The sequence below is a fragment of the Microchirus variegatus genome, assembly GCF_963457635.1.
Source record: "Microchirus variegatus genome assembly, chromosome: 1".
Lineage (NCBI taxonomy): Eukaryota > Metazoa > Chordata > Actinopteri > Pleuronectiformes > Soleidae > Microchirus > Microchirus variegatus.
Window position 1 is genome coordinate 26,427,279 of NC_139802.1, and position 21,301 is coordinate 26,448,579.

The 21,301-nt window shown below is 41.4% G+C and overlaps 1 protein-coding gene across 1 annotated transcript in view; it reads left to right on the plus strand.

Moving 5' to 3' along the window:
• Positions 1–17,900, plus strand: part of fam184aa (family with sequence similarity 184 member Aa) — a gene marked incomplete at both ends in the record, with an annotated part of 121,995 nt that extends 104,095 nt beyond the window's left edge. Inside the window, 6 exons of the mRNA XM_083896364.1 lie at positions 1,241–1,425; positions 8,804–8,950; positions 9,184–9,301; positions 11,907–12,011; positions 13,198–13,316; positions 17,792–17,900. Coding sequence (XP_083752490.1) covers positions 1,241–1,425; positions 8,804–8,950; positions 9,184–9,301; positions 11,907–12,011; positions 13,198–13,316; positions 17,792–17,900 — 783 coding nt within the window. The remainder of the gene's footprint in view (positions 1–1,240; positions 1,426–8,803; positions 8,951–9,183; positions 9,302–11,906; positions 12,012–13,197; positions 13,317–17,791) is intronic.
• Between the last annotated feature and the right edge of the window lie 3,401 nt (positions 17,901–21,301).

Sequence of the window (21,301 nt, forward strand, 5' to 3'; positions counted from 1 at the left end):
CTTTACATTTTTGCTCAACAAGTGCTTTGATAATTTAGCGTTTACGCAGAGGTGGAAAAAGTACTAAAATTTTGTACTCAAGTAAAAGTACCAATACTTTGATGAAATATTACTCAAGTAGAAGTAAAAGTAGTCATCTGAAAATGTACTCAAGTACAAGTAAAAAGTAGTTCATTTGAAATGTACTTTAAGTAAAAGTTACTTAGTTACTTTGCGTGGGGTGTGAGGGTAGTAGAAACATGACAAGGGTCAGAAATCCAAAACTATTTTGGAGCTCACGCGCCTGGCACGACACAGGATATGACGTCACTTTTGGCCACGCCCTCTATGTTCACGCGCCAGTGCTGGTGATAATCACATCATCATTCGTCTGGTTCTGCTGTATATTTTCCCCCTGTAGGTCTTCATTGTGCTGAATGTTTATTTTTGCTCAGTAACGGATAGGATTTATAAAGTAACTAAGTACAATACTTGAGTCAATACGTACTCAAGTAAAATACAAAATCCAGATTTTTTTTGTACTTAAAAAATACAAAAAACTCAAAAAAAGTATTCAATACAGTAACTTGAGTAAATGTATATCGTTACTTTCCACCTCTGCGTTTACGTTAATATTCTGAACAAACACTGACAGACATTGATGTTGATGGACTTTGGTCCCCACTAAAGCTATAAACCAGCATGTGTGTGAGAAGAGAAGAGGCCAGGGCTCCTTCAGTGGACACATACTTGCATGCACACTTTAGTTAGGACCAAAGTCGGTGAAATTGATTTCTCTACTTGTTTGTTGAACAGGAAGTTTGATACCTGTGCGGTTAACGTTTGTATTCTGTACAAAGTGTGACAAACTTTGGTCCCCACTAAAGTGTTTAAATGATAATGTGTGTCACAGTGCATTAGGAGGAGAGGACAGAACTTCTCCAGTGGACATTGGCTCACATACACACTTAGGTTGGGACCAAAGCAGGTGAACGTTGCTTCTCTACTTGTTTGTTGAACAGAAAATTTGACACGTGCATGTATGTTTATGTTCTGTACAAACACTGACGAACTTTGGTCCCCACTAAGGAAAATAAACCAGTATGTGTGTTTAAAAACCTAATTTTTAAACACTTTTTTAGTCATTCAAATTTAGTAAGGTGGTTAGTAAGACATTTTTCTGTGGGGTAACAAATCAGGAGAGATATTTGTATCGCTTTACAGAGACTTTAATGATTTAATGTGCACACACGTGTTTAAGGAACAAGAGCTCCTGGTTCGTCTCTCAGACCTCGAAGCAGAGGTGTGTTCCCGTAGCAACCGCATCACCAGTCTGGACCATGAGATCCACTCCCTGAACGAGACCATCGACACTCTGACCAGAGAACTGGAGCTGAAGGGCAAAGAGGTTCTGCGGGTTCGTAGTGAAGCCAATCATCAGATAAGGTACATGATCAGAGGCTGTAGCTACCAACTCCAAGATCATACCATTCAGTTTGTCATTATCTCGAATTAAGTTGGAACTCAACAGTAACTCAACCCAGTTTGCAGAGAAATTATCCTCATGCCATAAGAGTTAAAGCAGCTGATGAAAATCAGCATTTTTTTTTTTTTGTAAAAAATATGACGTTCAGTTCAGATATTCATCCGGTATAACACATATGCATACATCTTACATCTGTTGTCTGTTCTAAATGCACAAATAACACTTTTGGTTTATGTCTAAATCATGAAAAGAAAAACACACAACAGCAATATAACTATGTACAGGTAGGGAGTGATCCTTTTTGTATAGCACATTCATTGGTTTGTGACAATAAAATCAGGCCTATGGGGTGTGACACATTTGACCCAGTTGTCCCAGTATGAAGCCAATTTCTAACAAATGCAGTTATCCTCTCCATTTTATAAATGTCCATCCATCTGTAGATTTAAAGTTGGGCTCTCTTGTGATAACCATTTCCTGGTTATACTCTTCTTACAGGCGACCAGCAAGACATTTATTAAATGTTTATCTCTTCAGTCATTCCTCAGGTATGAGTCCGAAAAACATAGCCTTACTCTCGAGGGGTATTTCACAGTTTAAGATATCCTGTAGGGCATTATGTATCTCTCTCCAATAGCCCTTAATGACAGAACAGCAGACAGCAGTTCCTCCAGCAGACAGAGGAATTATTATCATAATGAGACTTCTGAGAAGGTGTAATAAAGTACCTAATTAGGCTTTTCTATCCAAACTCCCTCCACTTCTGTGAGCTGGTACATCTCCATTGGTACCTCCAAATTATTGTCCATTCTTCCTCAGATATAGTTATACCTCCTTCCTTCCCATTTTTTTTAATTTATGCAGTTGAATGTGGTTTCAAATTCGACAGACCCTTATACAAGCATAGTTTTCCATGCTTTAAGCATCCACACCACCCATGGGTTATCAATGTTATTCATATGGTTTTGTAGTTTATCTGCTAAGATTGCCTGTATATGGATGGAGGGCATTTTTTTCCTCAATGCTTTTCCATTGAACCATACATGACCGGCTGCACCAGCATATCACTGCTCTCATCTGCTCTGCAAAACAATAATATCTAAAATAAGGTGAGCCCCATCCTCCCCCCGCCTAGATGCACGCTCACATTGACACTTTACAAGAACAGCACAGTTATTTGTTAAATATTTGTCCACTAGTTTGCTCCTAAATACTGGCTTTATGAAACAAATGTTGTTTTCTTTTGATATCATATATTGTTGATATTTTTCTGCATGTAGCTACACCTCTTCCACATTATTTTTACTAGTCTGCCCAGTCTGGAAAATAATTTCTGCAAGAGAGAGAGTTCCCCGGTTTGTTCATTGACCAGTAACAGCAGAACATCGCACCTTTTTTTGAAGAAATAAAAAAAGGTCCTATCGACCTGGGAAACATGGGTAAGGCCCCTTCATAGATGTCATATCCCTCGATCCCAGGTATCTGCTCATCGCAGAACGTCAGCTGTACATTCTGATCAGTGGCTTGAAATTTCATTTTGCGCTTCTGTTGAGTCTGCTCTTTCTCTTTCTCCATGTTGACAACCCTTGACTCGTGCAAAATCCTCATTTAAATAGGGCCGGCTAAACCACTGCTGCACCTGTAGTCAATTGTGGTGGCAACCTAAGTAGGTCACCCACAAAACGCAACCCTTGGTCTCTTACCTTGCCATATATACCTGGATAGCATTTTGTCCCACTCATTAAATTGGTTTTGCTTAATCTCTATTGGCTGGGTTTGAAATAAATATAAAGGTCTAGGCAGTATAGTCATTTCCCCCAGTGCATTATAAGCCTGGTGGGCTGGCTTAGCGTTGCTTGTTTATTTATTTTGAAGTGAAGGTTTTTTTGTTTGTTTTGTGTTAGGGTCATATTATGGGTAACAAACTCTCATCTCTCTCATAAATTCTTGAACTAAGAGAAAAAAAGGAATGAAGTTCCCTCTTGCTATATCATCCTTTATTTTTTTATTTAGGCAGAGAGAGTGTGTTGGGTGCCCAAGGTAAATCAAGATGTCATCTGCATAACAGGCCAATTTATATTCCTTCCCTTTAATAATGATTCTTGTTAACTTCATTTTGTCTGATGAACTGAGCTAGTAATTCTAAATACAGTGTGAAAAGTAGTGGTGACCATGAATAGCCATGCCTGGTGCCCCTTTCTAGGGTAAAACTATTTGATAAATATCCATTGACTTTGATTGTAGCGGTAGGTTTGTCATATAGTGCCTGTATGATTTTAATAGTTGCATCACGGAAGCCGAATCTATGCAAAACTCAAAAAAACAGTTAGCCGAATCAAAGGCCTTTTCAGCATCTACACTCGCACAATTGCTTCAATTTGATTTCTTCATATGTGATCCATACTATGTAGTGTCGCTCGTATATGGTCTTGTGTTTGCTGTTGACGTATGAAACCTGTTTGATCATTATGTTTCAGTGTCGGTAGGAATTCCTCTAATCGTTTTGCCATAATAGAAGTAAATCATTTGTCGTCCACATTAAGAACAGAGATTGGCCTAAAAGAGCCACACTCCATTTTATCCTTGCCATATTTTGGTATGGTGGCTTAAATTATTGCCTCCTTGCTGGGTGGCATTTGTGCATTTTTTAAAGCCAAATTCAGAGTGGGAAGTAAAACAGGCATGAGTTCTTTTTTAATTCCTTGTACCACTCTGCCATGTAACCATCAGATCCTGGCGATTTGCTTAATTTAAGTCTACCAATTGCAACTTTTAATTTTTAGTTATATCATTTCATTTTGATTTTCATCTAGTGGGTAAATCTAGGGAATTCAGAAAGCTGTCAATTTGGGCTACTCTCCCACCTGAGACTTCAGAATATAAGGTTTTGTAAGGCTTCAAAAGCTTCCTGAATTTCATTTAGTTTATTTTGTATCGCTTTTGTCCTGGGATCCTTAATTTTATTAATTGCAATTCCCACTATGCTTTTTTTCAGTTTCCATGCCAATAGCTTCATAGATTTGACTTTCGTAGTGTTTCTGTTTCAGAAAGATTAAGTTTTTCTAAATTTCTTGTGTGGACGAATTATTAATTTCGTTCCTGATATGTCTAATTTTTCTCAATGTATCATGCAACCCTTATTTTGTGATCGCAGACCAACAAATATCACTTAGATCTATTGTCCCGATTCTTGTATAGAGAGAGTGAGGAGCAGAATGGTAAGTGTAATCCCTTCTGTTAGGGAAAAATCTCGCCATATACAGTGTTGGGAAGATTACTTTGGAAATGTAGTTGGTTACAATTACAAGTTACCCTGTTGAAAATGTAATAGTAGTGTAACTATTTCAATTACTTTCTCAAAGTAATGTAACTAATTACATTTGATTTCATTTTGATTACTTTTCATTATCGCTGCTGAGTCTGACTGCCGCCGACGGTTTGTCGGTTGAGTCGAATGGCACATGACCAGAGAGAGCCAATCACAAGCGTCAGTTTCTCCCCATCGGGAGGAAAAAACTATTTAATAAATCCGAGCTTTTGTGGCAATTTTTCAAATGTAACTTAAGTTGTAATCATTGAAATTTCCAAAAGCAACTGTAATTTAATTACATATTTTCTCCCAGTAATGTAACGGATTACAATTACGTAAATTTTGTAATTAAATTACGTAACGTCGTTACATGTTATTCATTACTCCCCAACACTGGCCATACATCAATTAAGAACACCTCCACAAAAAGTGTTAACTTTCTTATAGGACTTCCTGTTCTGGGTTTTTCCACAAGATGAGTCCAACTTTGGCCACAGATGTTAAATCCCCTCCACAGATCGAGAGGCCTTCTATTTCAGTTAGTTGGAAGAAACTAATAGACATTCATTAGGGTAATTGGATTCCCATCTATCTTTCCCCTTACTAAAATAAATCTACCCTCTTTATCACCCATTTTGAATACTTTACTCTTCTACGCCCTGATTTGTATGGGGGAAAACAGATTTGTTAAGCCCACCTCCCGGGTACCTGTGTCCCGCCCGCCTTCCGACTGGGCTGGGGGGCGGAGGTGGAGCTCTGGGGCGCTGGCGGCTGCGGGGGGTGGTTAGGTCGGCTGTCGGTCTGTCGGGGGGAGCCCCGGGGGACCTAGCCGTGGCTTGCCATGACTCTCCCGTGATAACTGACCCAGTGAATGGAGCTTTGCTCGCAGGTCCAGGACGTGCTGTACCTCGTTTTTACTGGTGCTTGGACCTGCCTCCCAGTTTTCCTTAACCAGGTCCAAGACACCCCGAGGTTTTCTGCCGAACAGGAGTTCAAAGGGCGAAAAACCCGTGTAGGCCTGGGGGACCCCCCTCACTGCAAACAACAGAGGGTCCAACCATTTATCCCAATTACGACTATCCTCGTGCATGAACTTACGAATCATGTTCTTTAGTGTTTTGTTTAACCGCTCCACCAGGCCGTCAGTCTGGGGATGGTACACACTAGTCCGATTTGAGCGGACGCCCAGTAATTCGTATAGCTCGCGTAGTGTATGTGACATAAATGATGTGCCCTGGTCAGTCAGGATCTCTTTCGGGATCCCAACTCGGGAGATGACCTGAAACAGTGCCTGTGCAACACTCTTCGCCGAGATGCTGCGCAGGGGTACTGCCTCGGGATAGCGCGTTGCATAGTCCACTAGAACTAATACAAATCGGTATCCCCGTGCGCTCCCGTCTAATGGCCAGATGAGGTCCATGGCAAGTCTATCAAAAGGGACCTCCATTAATGGTAATGGGCGCAAGGGCGCTTTTGGGTTGGCCAGAGGGTTGACTAATTGACATTCACGGCAGGATGCACACCACTGACTTACATCCGCCCGAATGCCCGGCCAGTAAAATCGGGCCATGATCCGGTTCAGTGTCTTATCATATCCGAGGTGACCCGCCATGGGGTTGTGGTGAGCCGCCTGGAAAATTGTTTCTCGGCGGCTTTTTGGGACTAACAACTGGGAGAGCTCTTTCCCTGTTTGAGCGTCACGACTCACTCTGTATAATCGGTCTTTAACGACAACAAAGTAGGGGTGAGTGAGTGCTGCGTTAGGGTGAACCGGACAACCATCAATTTCCATCACTTGGTCAAAGGCGTGACGGAGGGTCTCATCACGAGACTGTGCGAGTGGAAAATCTTCCATGGGAGCCATCTGTGCCCCCCCCCCCCAGCAGCGTCGGGATGCGGCACTTCCGCCTCACCACTAAGGACAGCACATAACTCACATTTCCCTGACTTACGTGACCGCACCCTCATGGTTTCCCCCGCTAAGCTCGTAAACCCCGGCCAATTTGTTCCCAAAAGGGTGAGTGAGGCGAGTACTAACTCCAGCCTTTACTCTATGTTTTTTCCCTTTAAAATAAATTTCCAGAGCCACCACCGGAAAATCGTGAATATCCCCATGCACACACCTCACCCTCACCCACGATGCCTCTAACAATGCCCCCGGTCGAACCAAGCGCTGATGGATCATGGTCTGTTCACAACCAGAATCCAGTAGAGCTTGGTGTGTACCCCCTTGTATACATACCGGTATACGGTACGTCCCTTCCGAACCGGGGGAGGGGGCCGGCGGCCCGGCAACCCGAACCACTTGCCCCACTGCATGCTCCGGCTGTGTGTGTGGGTGTGGTGCAGGCGCCGATGCCGCTGGGAACCTCCTCCTCGGGGCTGGCGTGGGACAGCTGGCAGGAATCGTCGCTGGCCTGGCCTCCTCCTTCATGCTCCGCAGGGGAAGAGAGAGATGGTCCTCCGCGAGGACGATCGCTACCTCGATGTTGGCAGGGCGGTGGCACTGGACCCAATTGGCTCTAGCTGATGGTAACCCCGCCACAAATTGCTCCAGCGCCACCTGTCCAACGACGTCCTCAGCGGAGTGGGTCCCCGGCTGGAGCCAGCGCCTCGATGCGTCCAGGAGCTGCTGCGCGTAAGCAAAGGGGCGCCCGGCTTCTTCAAAGGAGATCCCCCTGAACCACCGCCGGTGTCCCTCCGACGTACTGCCCAGCCGGTCCAGGATGACTCTCCTCAGCTGTATGTAGTCGTGGCGCGCAGCCGCCGGCAGGCTGTGCACGGCCAGCTGCGCCACGCAGGTGAGCAGGGGAAGAAGCCGAAGCGCTCTCTCCTCCTCCGGCCACCCACACGCCTACGCCGTGCCCTCGAAGATGTCCAAATAAGCCTCCGGGTCATCTTCAGCGGTCATCCGCTGTAGGGCGATGGGCGGAGACCGGCCCCGACCGGGCTCCGGGTCGGCGCCGTGGGCAGCCGGACGTTGCAGCAGCTCCCGCAGGAGAGCACGATCGTCCCGCTGCGACACCGCAATGTCCGCGAGGAGCTGGGACTGCTGCTGCTGCAGCGTGGTGGTGCTCTCCTGCATCGCAGCGAGGTGCAGAAGGGCCAGCGACAGCGGAAATTGTCCTTCCATAGTCCCTGTTCAGGTGCCAATGTGAGCTATTTCCTACTCACTGGGGTACGGGAAGGACGAGGAGGCGGCGTTGAGGAAGTGAAAAGTCCAGTTTATTGCAAAACAAAACAATACAATCAAACGAACGAAAGAAGACAGCTGTTGCTGCTATGTCAGTCTCTCTCTCTCTCTCTCTCTCTCTCTCTCTCTCTCTCTCTCTCTTGTGTGTGCGGACCCAGCCTACTGCAAGAAGACCAGAACCAGGTTACAAACGTGCTTATATAGCTGACTTAATTACCTGATTCTGTCCAGCTGTCTGATCACTGGCTGAGCCACTCCTCCCTTCTCTCCAGCAGCCGTCGCTCTAACCAAGCCCCACTGCCACAGCTACTTATTTCTATCTAGTGTCTCTCTCCCTCCCTCCCTCCCTCTCTCTTTCTCTCCCTCCCTCTCTCTTTCTCTCCCTCTTTCTCCCCATCTCTCTCACACCTCCCTTGTCTGTCTACCCACCCTCACCCCCACCCCCCTGTCCGGCCCGGTCCTCCCACACAACCTAATAAATATATAAATCAATAAAAAAAATACATAAATAGCAGGACGGGGATTACAGTTCTGTAATTACTCGCCCTGCAAACAGCAAAATCTGTTCAACACCAAAAGACATGCAGTCAACCATAGTGCATGCCCAAGGTACTGGACAGGACAGGTAAAAAAAAAAAAAAAAAAAAAGACTCCAGTGGCTCATAATTGAGTGCTGTTAGTGTGTTTACTGTATCGAGCACACGCAGCATGTGGTTTTTTCCAGTTCCACAATGAAGCAACCGTGCAAAACACAATGTTAAAGTGAGTGTAAGTGTAAAAACATAGTCACTGTAATTCATGTAAAACACTGTTTGTCCGTACTTCTATCCTGCAGGGCTCATGAACAAGACTTGGCAAAGAGACACGAGAGGGAGCTGGGAGAGATGAGTGTGGTTCATCACAGAGAAACACAAATCATGCTGGCTGACTTCAACAAGGCTCAGGAGGTCCTCAAAGACAAGATTTCTGCTCTGCAAATACTGTAAGTGACAGAAACGGTGTGATTAAGCCTCTTCAGAGGCTGTTTCTCTTTCTGTATAGATTTCTCTTTTGCATGGTAGCTCAGTGGTAGAGAGCCTTGTCTTTCAACTCAGGTTGTGTTCAATTCCTGGCTCTACATGCCGATGTCTCCTTGGGCAAGACACTCAACCCCACATTGCTCCTGAGGACTGTGCTGGCAGCATGTGAACATTTACCCCCTTTGTGTGTGTCTAGGTTGGAGGGAACAGAGGAGAAGTTGAGGAATAGAGAAAGTCGACCAGAGGATCTGCATCTCATAGCAGAGCTCAGAGAGATGGTCACAGAGAGAGAAGCTCTGGTTAAAAAGCTGGTGGTGAGTAAACAGGGTGGAGAGATCTGTCCCATCATAAAAGTACATCTTGGCCATGTCACATTCTTTCCTCCGTTATGCATTCACAAGTTCAGTATTTTAAAAAGCTGAGAAAAAACTATTAACCCTGTCTGTGATTGGAAATTAAGACCACATGCAGGATTTTTACCCTAATTTAACAGCTTTGGAGTCATTATGATGGTTAAATGGCTTGTTGCAGGGATACTGGTGGCTGGCTCCACTCTCCCGATCATCTGTTACCATAAAAAGAGCTTTGCAAGGTCAGGGCCGCTGAGCTGAGCTCCTCAGAATCAGGAGGTCTCGCAAAGTCTAAGGTCTCATGATATACATGTAATGCCAGGTACTATAAGATCAAGGCAGGGATAGCATTATTTTAGACATTCATCGTGGAAGAAAAAAAAGAAGCAGAGAAAACCATTGTCAGAGGAGGCAACTGTCTGACCAAGCAGGGGGCCACAACATTCAACCCTTTTTTTTTTTTTTTTTTTTTTTTTAAATGCAGAAAACTTAAAACGCAGAATCATAGAAAACAATTGCTGACTGGCATGGACATGTCCCCACGGCTTGGGTTCGCTGGCTCCGTTGAAAACTAATGCACATGGCTGGGAGAGGGGAAGGAGCTGTTTTTACAACAGTTAGGAAAAAGCAGTAGACGATGGATGTATGGTTTCCAATGATGTCATAAAAATATGTACTCTGAAACTGTAGTGGGAGCTTGTTAGAGAAAGAGGCTAAAAAGTGACTCATTCTGATCATGCTGACATATGGAGAGAACAACATTTGGTGTTCAGGTTCCAGACATTGTACAATAAAGTTCATTTTAAGACAAAATAAGTGTTAAATATAAAACTACTCCAACAGCATTTATTCCTCCTTAGCATGATTCTGTAATAGGTTACTTAGTAATATGATGAACAGGGTTAACAACTCTGACTCTGATCAGCAGTAATGTAAATATGTCCTCTGGGTTTATTTTTGCAGAAGTTGGAGTTATGTTGGACACCATTCATGCAACAAGCTAAAATTGTTAATTTGCTGTTTGTTTAAAATGCAGATGTAGTTTCTGCCTCGAGCAGTCTCTCAATCAAAACAATTACAAGAGTCTTAATTTAATGATGTTGTGAAGCAGTGTGTAATCATAGATATTCCTGACCAGTGAGAGCTATGGTGGCAGGATAAAATGAGAAAAAACTAAAGAGAACAGACTGGATAACTAGCAGTACCAAATAGTTCCTCACTGGGCTATTTCATATCAATCTCAATCAATCTTTATTTGTATAGCCCACAGTTTACAAAACATAGTTCGTCTCACGGGACTTCACAGGGTTGGTAACATCCTCTGTCCTTAGACCTTTGTCCAGGGTAAGGATAAACTACCAGGGAAAAAACCCTTATAACAGGGAAAAGGGTAGAAACCTTAGGGAGAACCACAGGTGAGGGATCCACTCCCTGGACGGACAGACGTGCAGTAGATGTTACCCAAAACATACAATACACAATGACAAAGAATAAAAAAGTGATAAAGTCTTTAAATGCCAGGATCCATCTGGATCACTGGGTTTGTCACAGCCTGTAGAGAAGACTGTTGTGGTCAGAGATTTGAAGATGACGGAGTCCTCTTTCATGTCCTGACCTCATGTCGTTCACTGGTGTCAGCAGAACTGTAAGAGATTAAAATCAGTTAGAGATGTGCTACATGTGGATTTATGTGCTACATCTCATGGGGGGACATCAGGTAAGTGGTGAGGGATAAAAAATCAAGGGCGGGGTAGAGAAAGTGCGGCTCATGCAAAGTCTGTGTGCTCATTCTAAGTGCATGATGGGAAATTCCCCCAGCAGTCTAAGCCTATGGCAGCATAAGATAGACTATTCTAATCAGGACATACCTGATCTAGCTTCGACTATAGGCTATGTTAAAGAGGTAGGTTTTCAGTCTCACCTTAAAGGCAGAGACAGAGTCAGACTGTCTGACTGAAAGCGGAAGTTGGTTCCACAGGAGAGGAGCCTGGTAGCTAAATGTTCTACCACTGATTCTACTTCTATTTATTTTAGGAATAACCAGTAGACCTGAGTTCAGGGAGCGCAGCGGTCTATTCGGTTGATATAAAGTGATTAAGTCACAAATGTAAGAAGGTGCCTGAATATTCAGGGCCTTGTATGTAGAAGTATTTTAAAATCTATTCTATTTCTCACTGGGAGCCAGTGAAGAGAAGCCAAGACAGGAGTTATATGATCACGTCGTCTGGTTCCAGTCAGTATCCGTGCTGCTGCGTTCATAGGGGGTTTGGCCTGGAAGTTAGAAGTGTATATGGTTGTTGACAAATATGGTTGTGCATTTGCTATGTGCTTTACGGTACACATTAAGGTAACAGGAAGTCCCAACTTATCTGTCTGTCTCCCGGTTTAATGCATAGTTGTCAATAAAAACTTCATCCATCTTTACAAGATTTTCCTTTACGCCAACTGTAAACTATGTTGATTTATTCCAACAGCGTGGGGAGCAAACAACAAACACTGTACTTTATTAAAATACAGACGGTATAAAAAATCAGTTCAGATTTGACACTCAGAACCTCGTGTTTTACAGGACGACAAGAAGTTCTACCAATTGGAGCTGGTGAACAGAGAGACCGGCTTCAACAAGGTGTTTAACTCCAGTGCCAACGTTGGTGTCATCAATCCCCTTATCAAGGTGAGTGGTCACATGATCTGTGGGTGTGTGTGACTCCCAGTTTGAACCATATACATACTTTATGTCAAAATAATATTTTAATATATCAGCTATAACAGCTACAATCATGCATCTGATTTGTAAAGGTCCAGTATGCAATATTTAGAGTAAATTAAATGTAATATAATGTAATGTAAAATATACTACCCATTATTTTTTTATTCATTTATTTTTGCCTTCTCCACCTCTCGGGGTCGCCACAGCAGATGATCTGCATATTTGATTTGGCAGAGATGTTTTTCATGACTCAACCCTCCCATTTATCTAGGCCTGGGAAATGGAGGGGTGAGCGTTGGAGTCCGTTTTTATTGCATTCTGCAGACTCACCAGTAGATAGTCACTAATTCTTACACACTGGACCTTTAAGGACTTGTTAGTTTAGATTTCTGACTTGTTTGACAGATTTAAAGGTTTGTTAGCTTGATCGGTTTGAAGGATTGAGCTTGAAACTAGTTAATGTGGGTTAAAGCGATGCAGTGTATTGTCCTTTTACCCTATTTATTCATTTAAACTTGAATCAACTGTAGCCTTTAAAAACAGCATATGCTTGATTTTATTTATTCTGTTTTTTCATATATTTGTTATTTTTTATGATTCCTACCTCAACTGAATCTCACAGCATTCTTCCCAGATGGGCAGTCTCGCATCAATACTGATCTCTGTTAACAAAGCTGCTCATGGGGAATACATACCTGTCATACCAGCTGCTGCACTCACTCACAAACAATAATGGTTGATTATAGCATCATTAGTCTCCTCATCAGCATCGTCTTCATAGCTGTGTTGCTCACTCTGGGTTCTTCTTATCAGGCAATCTGTTTACTCCCTCATTTACACTTCTAAGCATCAGTGTGTACAAACGTCAACAGACCGAACAACAACCGATACTATATTAATAATAGAGTCATCAGCTGTCCTTCTCTGCCTGCACAGATTTCCTGTTGACTGCAGTAATCGATGCCTCCTTAATCTCTCAGAGCTGCCGTTCTATGTGTGTCTATAGTTAAAAACAGTGTGAGTCATGAAGGACAGTAGGTGGAGGAGGTAAAAGCCAGAGGCGGCTTTCCACCTCCTCTCTTCCCCCTCCTCCATTTTAGGAAAGCTCTGCCATTGCTCAGCTCTCTTCCTCCTCCTTCCTCTTTCTCAGCCTCTTCCTCTTCTTCTACCTCCTCCTTATCCTCATCCTCCACCTCATCCCATGCCAAGCCTTGCTCCTCCTCATGCTCCTCATCCTCAGGAAGCCCCGGTGCAACAAAGCGTAAGGAGGTGAGAACTATTGACTGACATATTTCTGCTGCCCTCTGTTCACTTTCACAACACCAAAGTCGGGGAGTCAAATACCTGATGTTTGCTGCCCTCACTGCCTTTCTCTTTTTCACCTCACCCCTTCATTTCTTTCCCCTCTGTCCTCACCCCTCTGCTCAAAGCCAAGATAGTTATATTCATATAATTATCTGCAGCCACTTAGAGTTTTAATGGCTGAATTTGGATGTGCCTGCAAAACCTTGCCACTAAATAAGTCAAAGCACCGTTAACCTTTAATATCTTTTAAATTATGTGTAATAGGGAATTTCTTTTAAAGACATTTAAATGAAACTGCAATTGAATATCAAGCAAACCTTGATGAAGTCCCTCTACACACCAGTCTTGCTTTTTTGCCTCCCGTATTAAGTAGCACATTGTCACTATTATCACTATGTTACTATTTAATATGACATGTCCCAGAATTCAAGAAGCAGCAGTCCCTATGTGGATTGGTGTGAATTTAATTTAAGTCGAGAGAGTTTTTACTAATAAGTTAATTTACATACAGCAGTTCATATGAAGCAAAAAATAAGGCAGTACATTTCATTTGATATTTAGTGTGCATATTAAGGACAGTGTCGTTGTACTGAAGAACTTTATTTAACATAATGCTTTGCTACAGAAGCGTATTGCATTCACTTGGAAAAAAAAGTATTTCATTTTCTTTCTTTTTTTTCTTTTTTTTGAATACATTTTTTTCTGTTTTTCTGTCTAAATTTTTTCCTGTTTTCTGAGTAATTTTTTTTCAGTTTTTCGTGCAATTTCCTGAAAATGTCATCCAAATCGGTCCGTGACTTTTAGAGTTACTACTACTAACGCAACTCAGCCGACTTGGCACCGTCTGACTTACAGTATATCTGTTTCTTATACTGAAACTCCACCACCAACAGAGTGATTGGGTCAGGCTCAAGATGTGACCTTCTTTCATTCAGGCCATGCACTTCATAGAAGTTCCCTCATAGAGGTGGAACAGTTCAAATCCATCCTGTTCGCTAAGCATCATCATCAGGTTAGTGACGGAGATAACATTACTCAGTTTGTTTTGTTGTTATATTAGTATAGTATAATAAGTCAAATGGACCCCAAAACCATGATATGAACCGAACTGTGGATTCTGTGAACTGTTCCACCCCTATTCCCTTGTACTGCTTCAGACATACAACAAAAGATTTAGTTCATGTATGTGTTCAGTCAAATAAACTCACAATGCAGCAAGATGATGTGTCAATGTAAATCAGTAGTACATGCAGTGGGGTTTGCCTTAACCCTTTAAGGTACTACTCAACCATTTGGTCGACCACACTTTAAGTCACTGTATCTCATTGAATAATGCATCAAGCTGAACTCACCAACACTAAATTAATGTGACTTGTTCAGAATGTTGTACTTTATGAATTATGCAAACCAGGTTTATTATGAACAGACATCTCAACCGTTTGGTAGAGGCCTGTATCTAAAATACAGTAGGGTCTAATAAAAAAAAAAAAAATATATATATATATATATATATTGATTGTCGTAAAGGGTTAATAATAATATAATGCCATTGTCTTAATAATGTCGGCATAACTAAATTAAATTTTAATAAATAAAAAATAATAATGAAAAAAAAATTACATATACTCCCGGAAGTGAATGGAAGCAGGAAAAGCATAGAAAAATAAGTCAATTTGAAAATGTTTGTGTCACTACACCTACTCCATAAAATTCTGTTGCCATGTGGGATTTAAAGGCCTGAATTTCTTTCATGGAATTTTCATTTAAGCTACAGCCAGTTTTTAGCAGGATATTGATTGGTTAATCTCACAGAAGTCTCCTCAGTTCCTCCAAAAGTTCAGTGTCGGCAGAGAAAAAAGGGAATCATTACACTAAACACAATCCCTTGATCCATCATGCTCTCATTTTCTACAACGGAGCTATCACAGAGAGTTTTATGTTTTCTTTTCACAAAGAGAAAGCAGCCCTGAAAGTTTGCTCTAACAAATCAGTCTCAGTGGGACTTCAACCATTGATTCATAGAGAAAAGAGAGAGTGATTTCAGTACATTTGTGTGTGTGTGTGTGTCTGTGTGTGTGTGTGCCAGCGTGCCAGCACACTATACTAAAAATGCGTCTACAGCGACTATGCGATGACATCACCACCAACGTGCGTGTGTAAATTCCATTCACTTTCAATGGACAGACGGTCAAGTATGTGTCACTCAGACGCTGCACACGCGTTGTTGCACATACGCCTCCGTGACGGGTGACTGTTAAGTACAATTCTATATGAGCTTACAGACACACGCTGTGTAGTGTTTGTGGAAATCAAATAGCGAGGGGTCATTCGTGCTGTGCCACCACGTCTGTGCGCACGCTCCTCTCTCAGACCGATGTGACAGTTTAGGTTGTTTCAGTCACACGTACATGAGGCGTCTGAAGCGTTGGCTTCAGTACAATAGTGACACGGGCCTTAACGTCTATAGCGCGTTCACGCCTACAGTATAACTTTTTTTTGGTTGTTTTTTGTTTTGTTTTTTCAGGACAGTGTGCACGCACAATAATCATTTCAATAAAATGAAAAGTTGGGTGACATTGAGACGAGCGTGCGAAAAGACGTCTGCTGCGTTTGCTCATGGCATGACACTTATCACCCGTCACCCTTCATTATGTGGTGTACCCGCAATACACGTGTCTGCATGCACGTGTATCAGACGTGTGTTTTTCAGTCTTTATGCAGGAATAGGCTTTTGCTACATACAATGGGAGTCCTGCCACTGGAGGCCCTACATGTCAAATAAACCCCCCTATACAGTTAGTTTGATTTTAAATGTTTATAGGGATGCACCGATTGCCATTTTTGGGGCCAATTCCGATTTCCGATTTTTCAAGAAGTTTGACCTGTCGATACCGATTTTAGCCGATTCCGATTTACATTTTTTTAAACCACTTTACATCAAAGAGAAAGATATATATTTTTGCATATTTTCTTTAATATAACATTTTAACATAGAAATACAATCAGTTCACATTGTCACAATATCCAACTAAAAATACAAAAACGAATCACTACCTGTATGTGTAGTTTATTGAAGTTTAAACATATTTCACAACATATTACCTACACACAAATAAGTAAATGAACTAATGACCAAGAGCTCAGAGCTCACTCTCTCTCTCTGTCTCTCGCTCTCTCTCTCTCTCCCGCCCCGTGCCAACAATGCCTCTCTCTCTCTGCGCACACAGGTTTAAATGACAAACAAACAAATGCTGAGTGCTGATCAAAATTTTTGTGCAAGTGATTTAAGGTCCTGACTCTTGTCCCAAATATGACAGGCTTCATTCAGTGATTGAAACAAATATATAAACATTAATGAAACGTTTACATGCAGAGCGCTCACTTGCAAAGCAGACAGCTGCACCGCGGCTGCGCGGATGTTGTGTAATCAAATACACCGGTTTGGTGGTATATTAAAAATTCATATCATAATGGAAAAAAAAACGGTATTCGGTGTGAACCGGTATACAGCCCAGCCCTACACTCTACTACATGTGCGTGTAGTCGCTTGCACATGTGTTGCTGATGCTGCACGATGCGGGTGCATTTGATCAAGTGCTTCAAAAAGGACAGATTTCTATCGGCTCATTTCCAGCAACTAGGAGGTTTTTGACCATAAAAACAAGTTAATGTATGTAAGTAGACCTCCATAACTAACATATGTGCAACAGGACCACTCTATGTGAGCTTTAAAGAAATATCTGCTGTAAAATAAACGTCTATTACGCCAGGTTTATTCAAGACATGCTTGAGCATTACATACACATGACAGCGCAGACAGTTGTTTAAACTCAAAAACAACAGAGCTGGTGGTGTCGGAAACTTTTGCACATTACTGTATTGAGATGATGAGATTTTTCTCATATACATGGCCCAACCCTGCCATTTAACGGTTCTTGGAACTGGCACTTTAGTACACTGGGTGTTTTCTGGATTTTTTGGAAAAGGTTGCAAGAAGAAAACAAGAAAGCATTAAACATTATTGTAATGAAATATGCAAGTAGACGGGTCATTACTAAATGATTGGTGGTGTTAATTACTGAATTACTGAGGGCTAGAGATTATATTGAGATTATATATATATTGTTGTTTTGCTATCAGACATAAAGAGGATTCCAATAAATATGATTTAAAAAGTGTTTTAGGAAAACAATTGGCTGTGACTCTAAGTTGCAGTGCTGCACCTCAGGTTGAGCCCCTCCTCAGATCAATGTGTTTTGTTGTATACTGATATATTCCCACATGGATTAATGGCTTGCAGTCATCACCCTCTGCTCACTCACACACTGCACAGACAGTGGTATAGTTCCTGATCACAGCATGTGAGGGTTATTTTCCTGTGGTTGTGGTTGTAAATCACCACGTTACATTTTGAATGTGTTTTTTCTCTCCTCTCTCAGCCCTCCTGAAGCCAATGCTGTGACACCATCAGACTCCAGGGGAATGGGAGAAAACAAAGGACACGTTTCACAAGAGGAGGAGTTGTATGCACAGTACTTTACTTTCTGACCAGCAAAAAAACAAACAAAAAAAACAACTTGGTCAAAAAATAAAACCACAGAAAGTAATGGGACAGAGAGCTACAGCTGAACAGCAATCAAACTACATTGTGTTCAAATGTGCATTGATAACACCAGCAGCCTAGGTCCTCCATACATGAGCGTTGAACACTGTGTGCATAGTTATCAAAGTGCTAGATATTAATGAGCCTATTAAATTGTCACAATAAACAAAATTATTCTCATCCTAAAATAATCTAAATCCATTCAGAAATTCTATTTAAAAAACAAAAATAAGAGTTGGCCAAATACTTTTCTTGGATTTCCTAGTGTTTCTTTTTTACGTTGTCTTTTTCCAAGTATAAAATCTACCTAATCTTTCAAACACTTAACTCTGATTTCATGACAACAGCAGACTAGACCCTCATGTTAGCAGCTCTATGTGCTCAATCAATTTTGAATCAAAAATGATTTTGAATAGGAAATCCTTTTGTATCGAACATCGATTTCAGATTCCTCTAATAAATATCCACCAGTACAGAACTGTACCTGTTCACTTTATTTCTATCCATTTCTTATCCAAAGTCAGCGCTGCATACGCTGGTGCCTTTAGTAAGTCACCTGCCAAGCCTGAGGCCTGTCAAGCAAACTGTTGGACAGTTAGGTGATTCCTTGCATTTATAGATGTATCTGTGTAGAGTTGAGCGGTGGCGAGCATTGTGGCTCACAAAAGGTCACAGTTCAAGTGATGGCCTGTGTCGAGTTTGCATGTTTTCCCCGTGTGCATGTGGCTTCTCTCTCAGGGAACCTCAGTTTCTTCCCACAGAAAATTAATTGTTATGAATGGTTTTATCTTTGTGTTTTGGATGGATGTCAAACATGTTCTGAACCACAGAGATTGTCCTGTCTGAATGAGCTCATGTACGAACACAGCAGGAGAATCCACGGCAGTACTTCCTGCATGCTGGGGGGAGGCTCCACCCCCCAGCTATTGTCCTGCTCGTGATCTCACTCAGACAATCGTACGTAGAAATATAAACTAAAATCTTCACAAACCACCCAGAGTTGAAGAGATAGAAGAGACGTGGTGTTTACATGTGTGAAATCGGTGACATCTATGCAGATGAATCTTAGTTAATGACCAGTTTCTGCGGGCTAACTAGTTCCATATATCAATTGTCATTATATACATCTGCAATTTTATAAATGTAACTTATCAAAAGTGGCTACAGTGCAAAGGGCCCATTGTTTTCTAATCTGTATTATTACTATTCCACACCTGTGATGTGGTGCGAGCCCTTCAGTTTTGTTCCCCCTTTTTTCATCATTTTCTGTCAGAAATTAATTTTTTCTTGATAATTCTCCTCAAGATGTAATTTGTAGTTTCAGGGAATCTGTTTTTTGTTTTTTTTATAAGCTCTTGATGCGACTGAATGATCCAGGACAAAGTGATTTCTGTCCTCATACTCATATTTAGTCCATGGTGTGAGTCATGTGACACGAGGACCCAGCTGCTGTTGTTTTTGGCCTCTTAATAACTTACAGTATACCACAATAACAACACCCGCAAAGAAAAGACTGACTGTAGCTCTCTGTTTCGTGGCTTTGAGATGTACATTTTGAAATCTTTGAACCTGCTGAGGGGTGCTTGATGAGTGGAAACATCACAGAGACTGAAACAAGCGCTCCTCACATTTTTATTATTCTAGTATTTATAATGTCAACAACTGTTTTTCTATGGTCTGCCGGTGATGCCAGTGGATCAGAGACACACAGAGGAAGAGTTCTGTTGTCATTTATGGACTCCTCGAAAACTTCTTATTGCCAAGGAGGGTTGGTTAATCAATCTTTAACTTTCATTACAAGCCAGGAGTTCATGTCTGTGAGCAAACTCTTCCTCTGCAAGTCTCTGTTTGTGTCACAGACCTGAGAGCATGTGAAAACAGGAACGCTTATCATAAAGCTGCTGTCGCTCTTCACTGCTCTGTTTTTTAACCTGGACTCTTTACAAGTTTACATCGTTCTTGTGTGGAGTGGTTTTCATGAGTAACTTGTACAGTTTATGATCTGCATGAAGAGGGCCTTTTTTTTCACCTTTTCAAACATGGACAGATTCACACAGTCTCACTGGCGTCCATTTAACAAACTCATTCAATAACATCATTGCTCGTCTTCCATAACAATCAGCTGAGGTTGTGTTTACACTGTACTTATTTGTGTTCATGAATCAGACAATAATACAGAAACACCTTTTGACCACTTTGTTACTAATTCAGTCCCTATATATTATTTCTTGAAAAAAGTGAAACATTTTACTAGAAATTTTAAAATGAGTTATTATTCATTTTCTGTCAAAGAATCACAAATTTTAGTGCCTAAACACACACGGAAAACTCCCGCCCACTTTAAAGAAAACCCCCTGCAGCAGGTTTCACGTAAATCGGTACATTAAAGGAAGTTCATCACAGCGCTTTGCTGTAATCAACTTCAAATTTGCTTTCACGTTCCTGCTTTGTTTTAAAGATAAATGAGGATCATTGTTATTATTATTATTTGATCAACTTTTTCATGTTTTGGAATAAAAATCTATATTTTAGCTGTTTTATGTTATTTATTTAAGGAATTAGTGCCACTTTTTCTGGAAATTTATGAAAAAATACACTGTACATGATAAACCTCATTATTAAACACAAAATAAGTCTGTACACACATTTAATTTAATACCCTTTGCAGCAGGTTTGCATGTGTTTTGTGTTGGAGTTAAATAATATATGAAATGTCAGTATGTGCACCTCTGTGTTGTCTGAAGGAAACGCTTCCAGAAACTCGGTTTGAACTCAGTGTTGCATGGAAAACACTGGACAGGAACCTTGTGTTTGTACAATAAGACTAAGAATTAAATGCTATAATTGTAAATATTGACCTGTAAAGTGACAAACCCGTTCAAGTTAATGGACAAATAAAAAGAGACAACAGGGTGTTTGTCCTGAAACTGAACCACAGTTGGTTCATTCCTCCATGCACTGTGAAGATTCTATTTATTTAAATCTTTTTAATTATTATTATTAATAATAATACAGTTTCCTGCGATCAAATCTGCTTTTGTTTCACGCATTTGCCTTTTAAAAACAAATCTCACTGTACTTGACATTGGACAAAAATAATCCAACACAAGGGTGACACCGTTTCCCCAGTAGAGAGTGAGAAAGAAGCACATTCTGGGTGACAACCCTTTTTTACTGTGATAGTTAAAGGACCATTCCGGTGTTTTTATGCATGATGAAATCCACACGATGCCAAAGTTAATATTGTGTTGAATGCATTTCGATATTTTTTTAATTCTCTACTTTACTTTAAGTGGATTTACTTTACTACATGGTCTGTAGTAGATACTCTTCCCTGTCATATGAT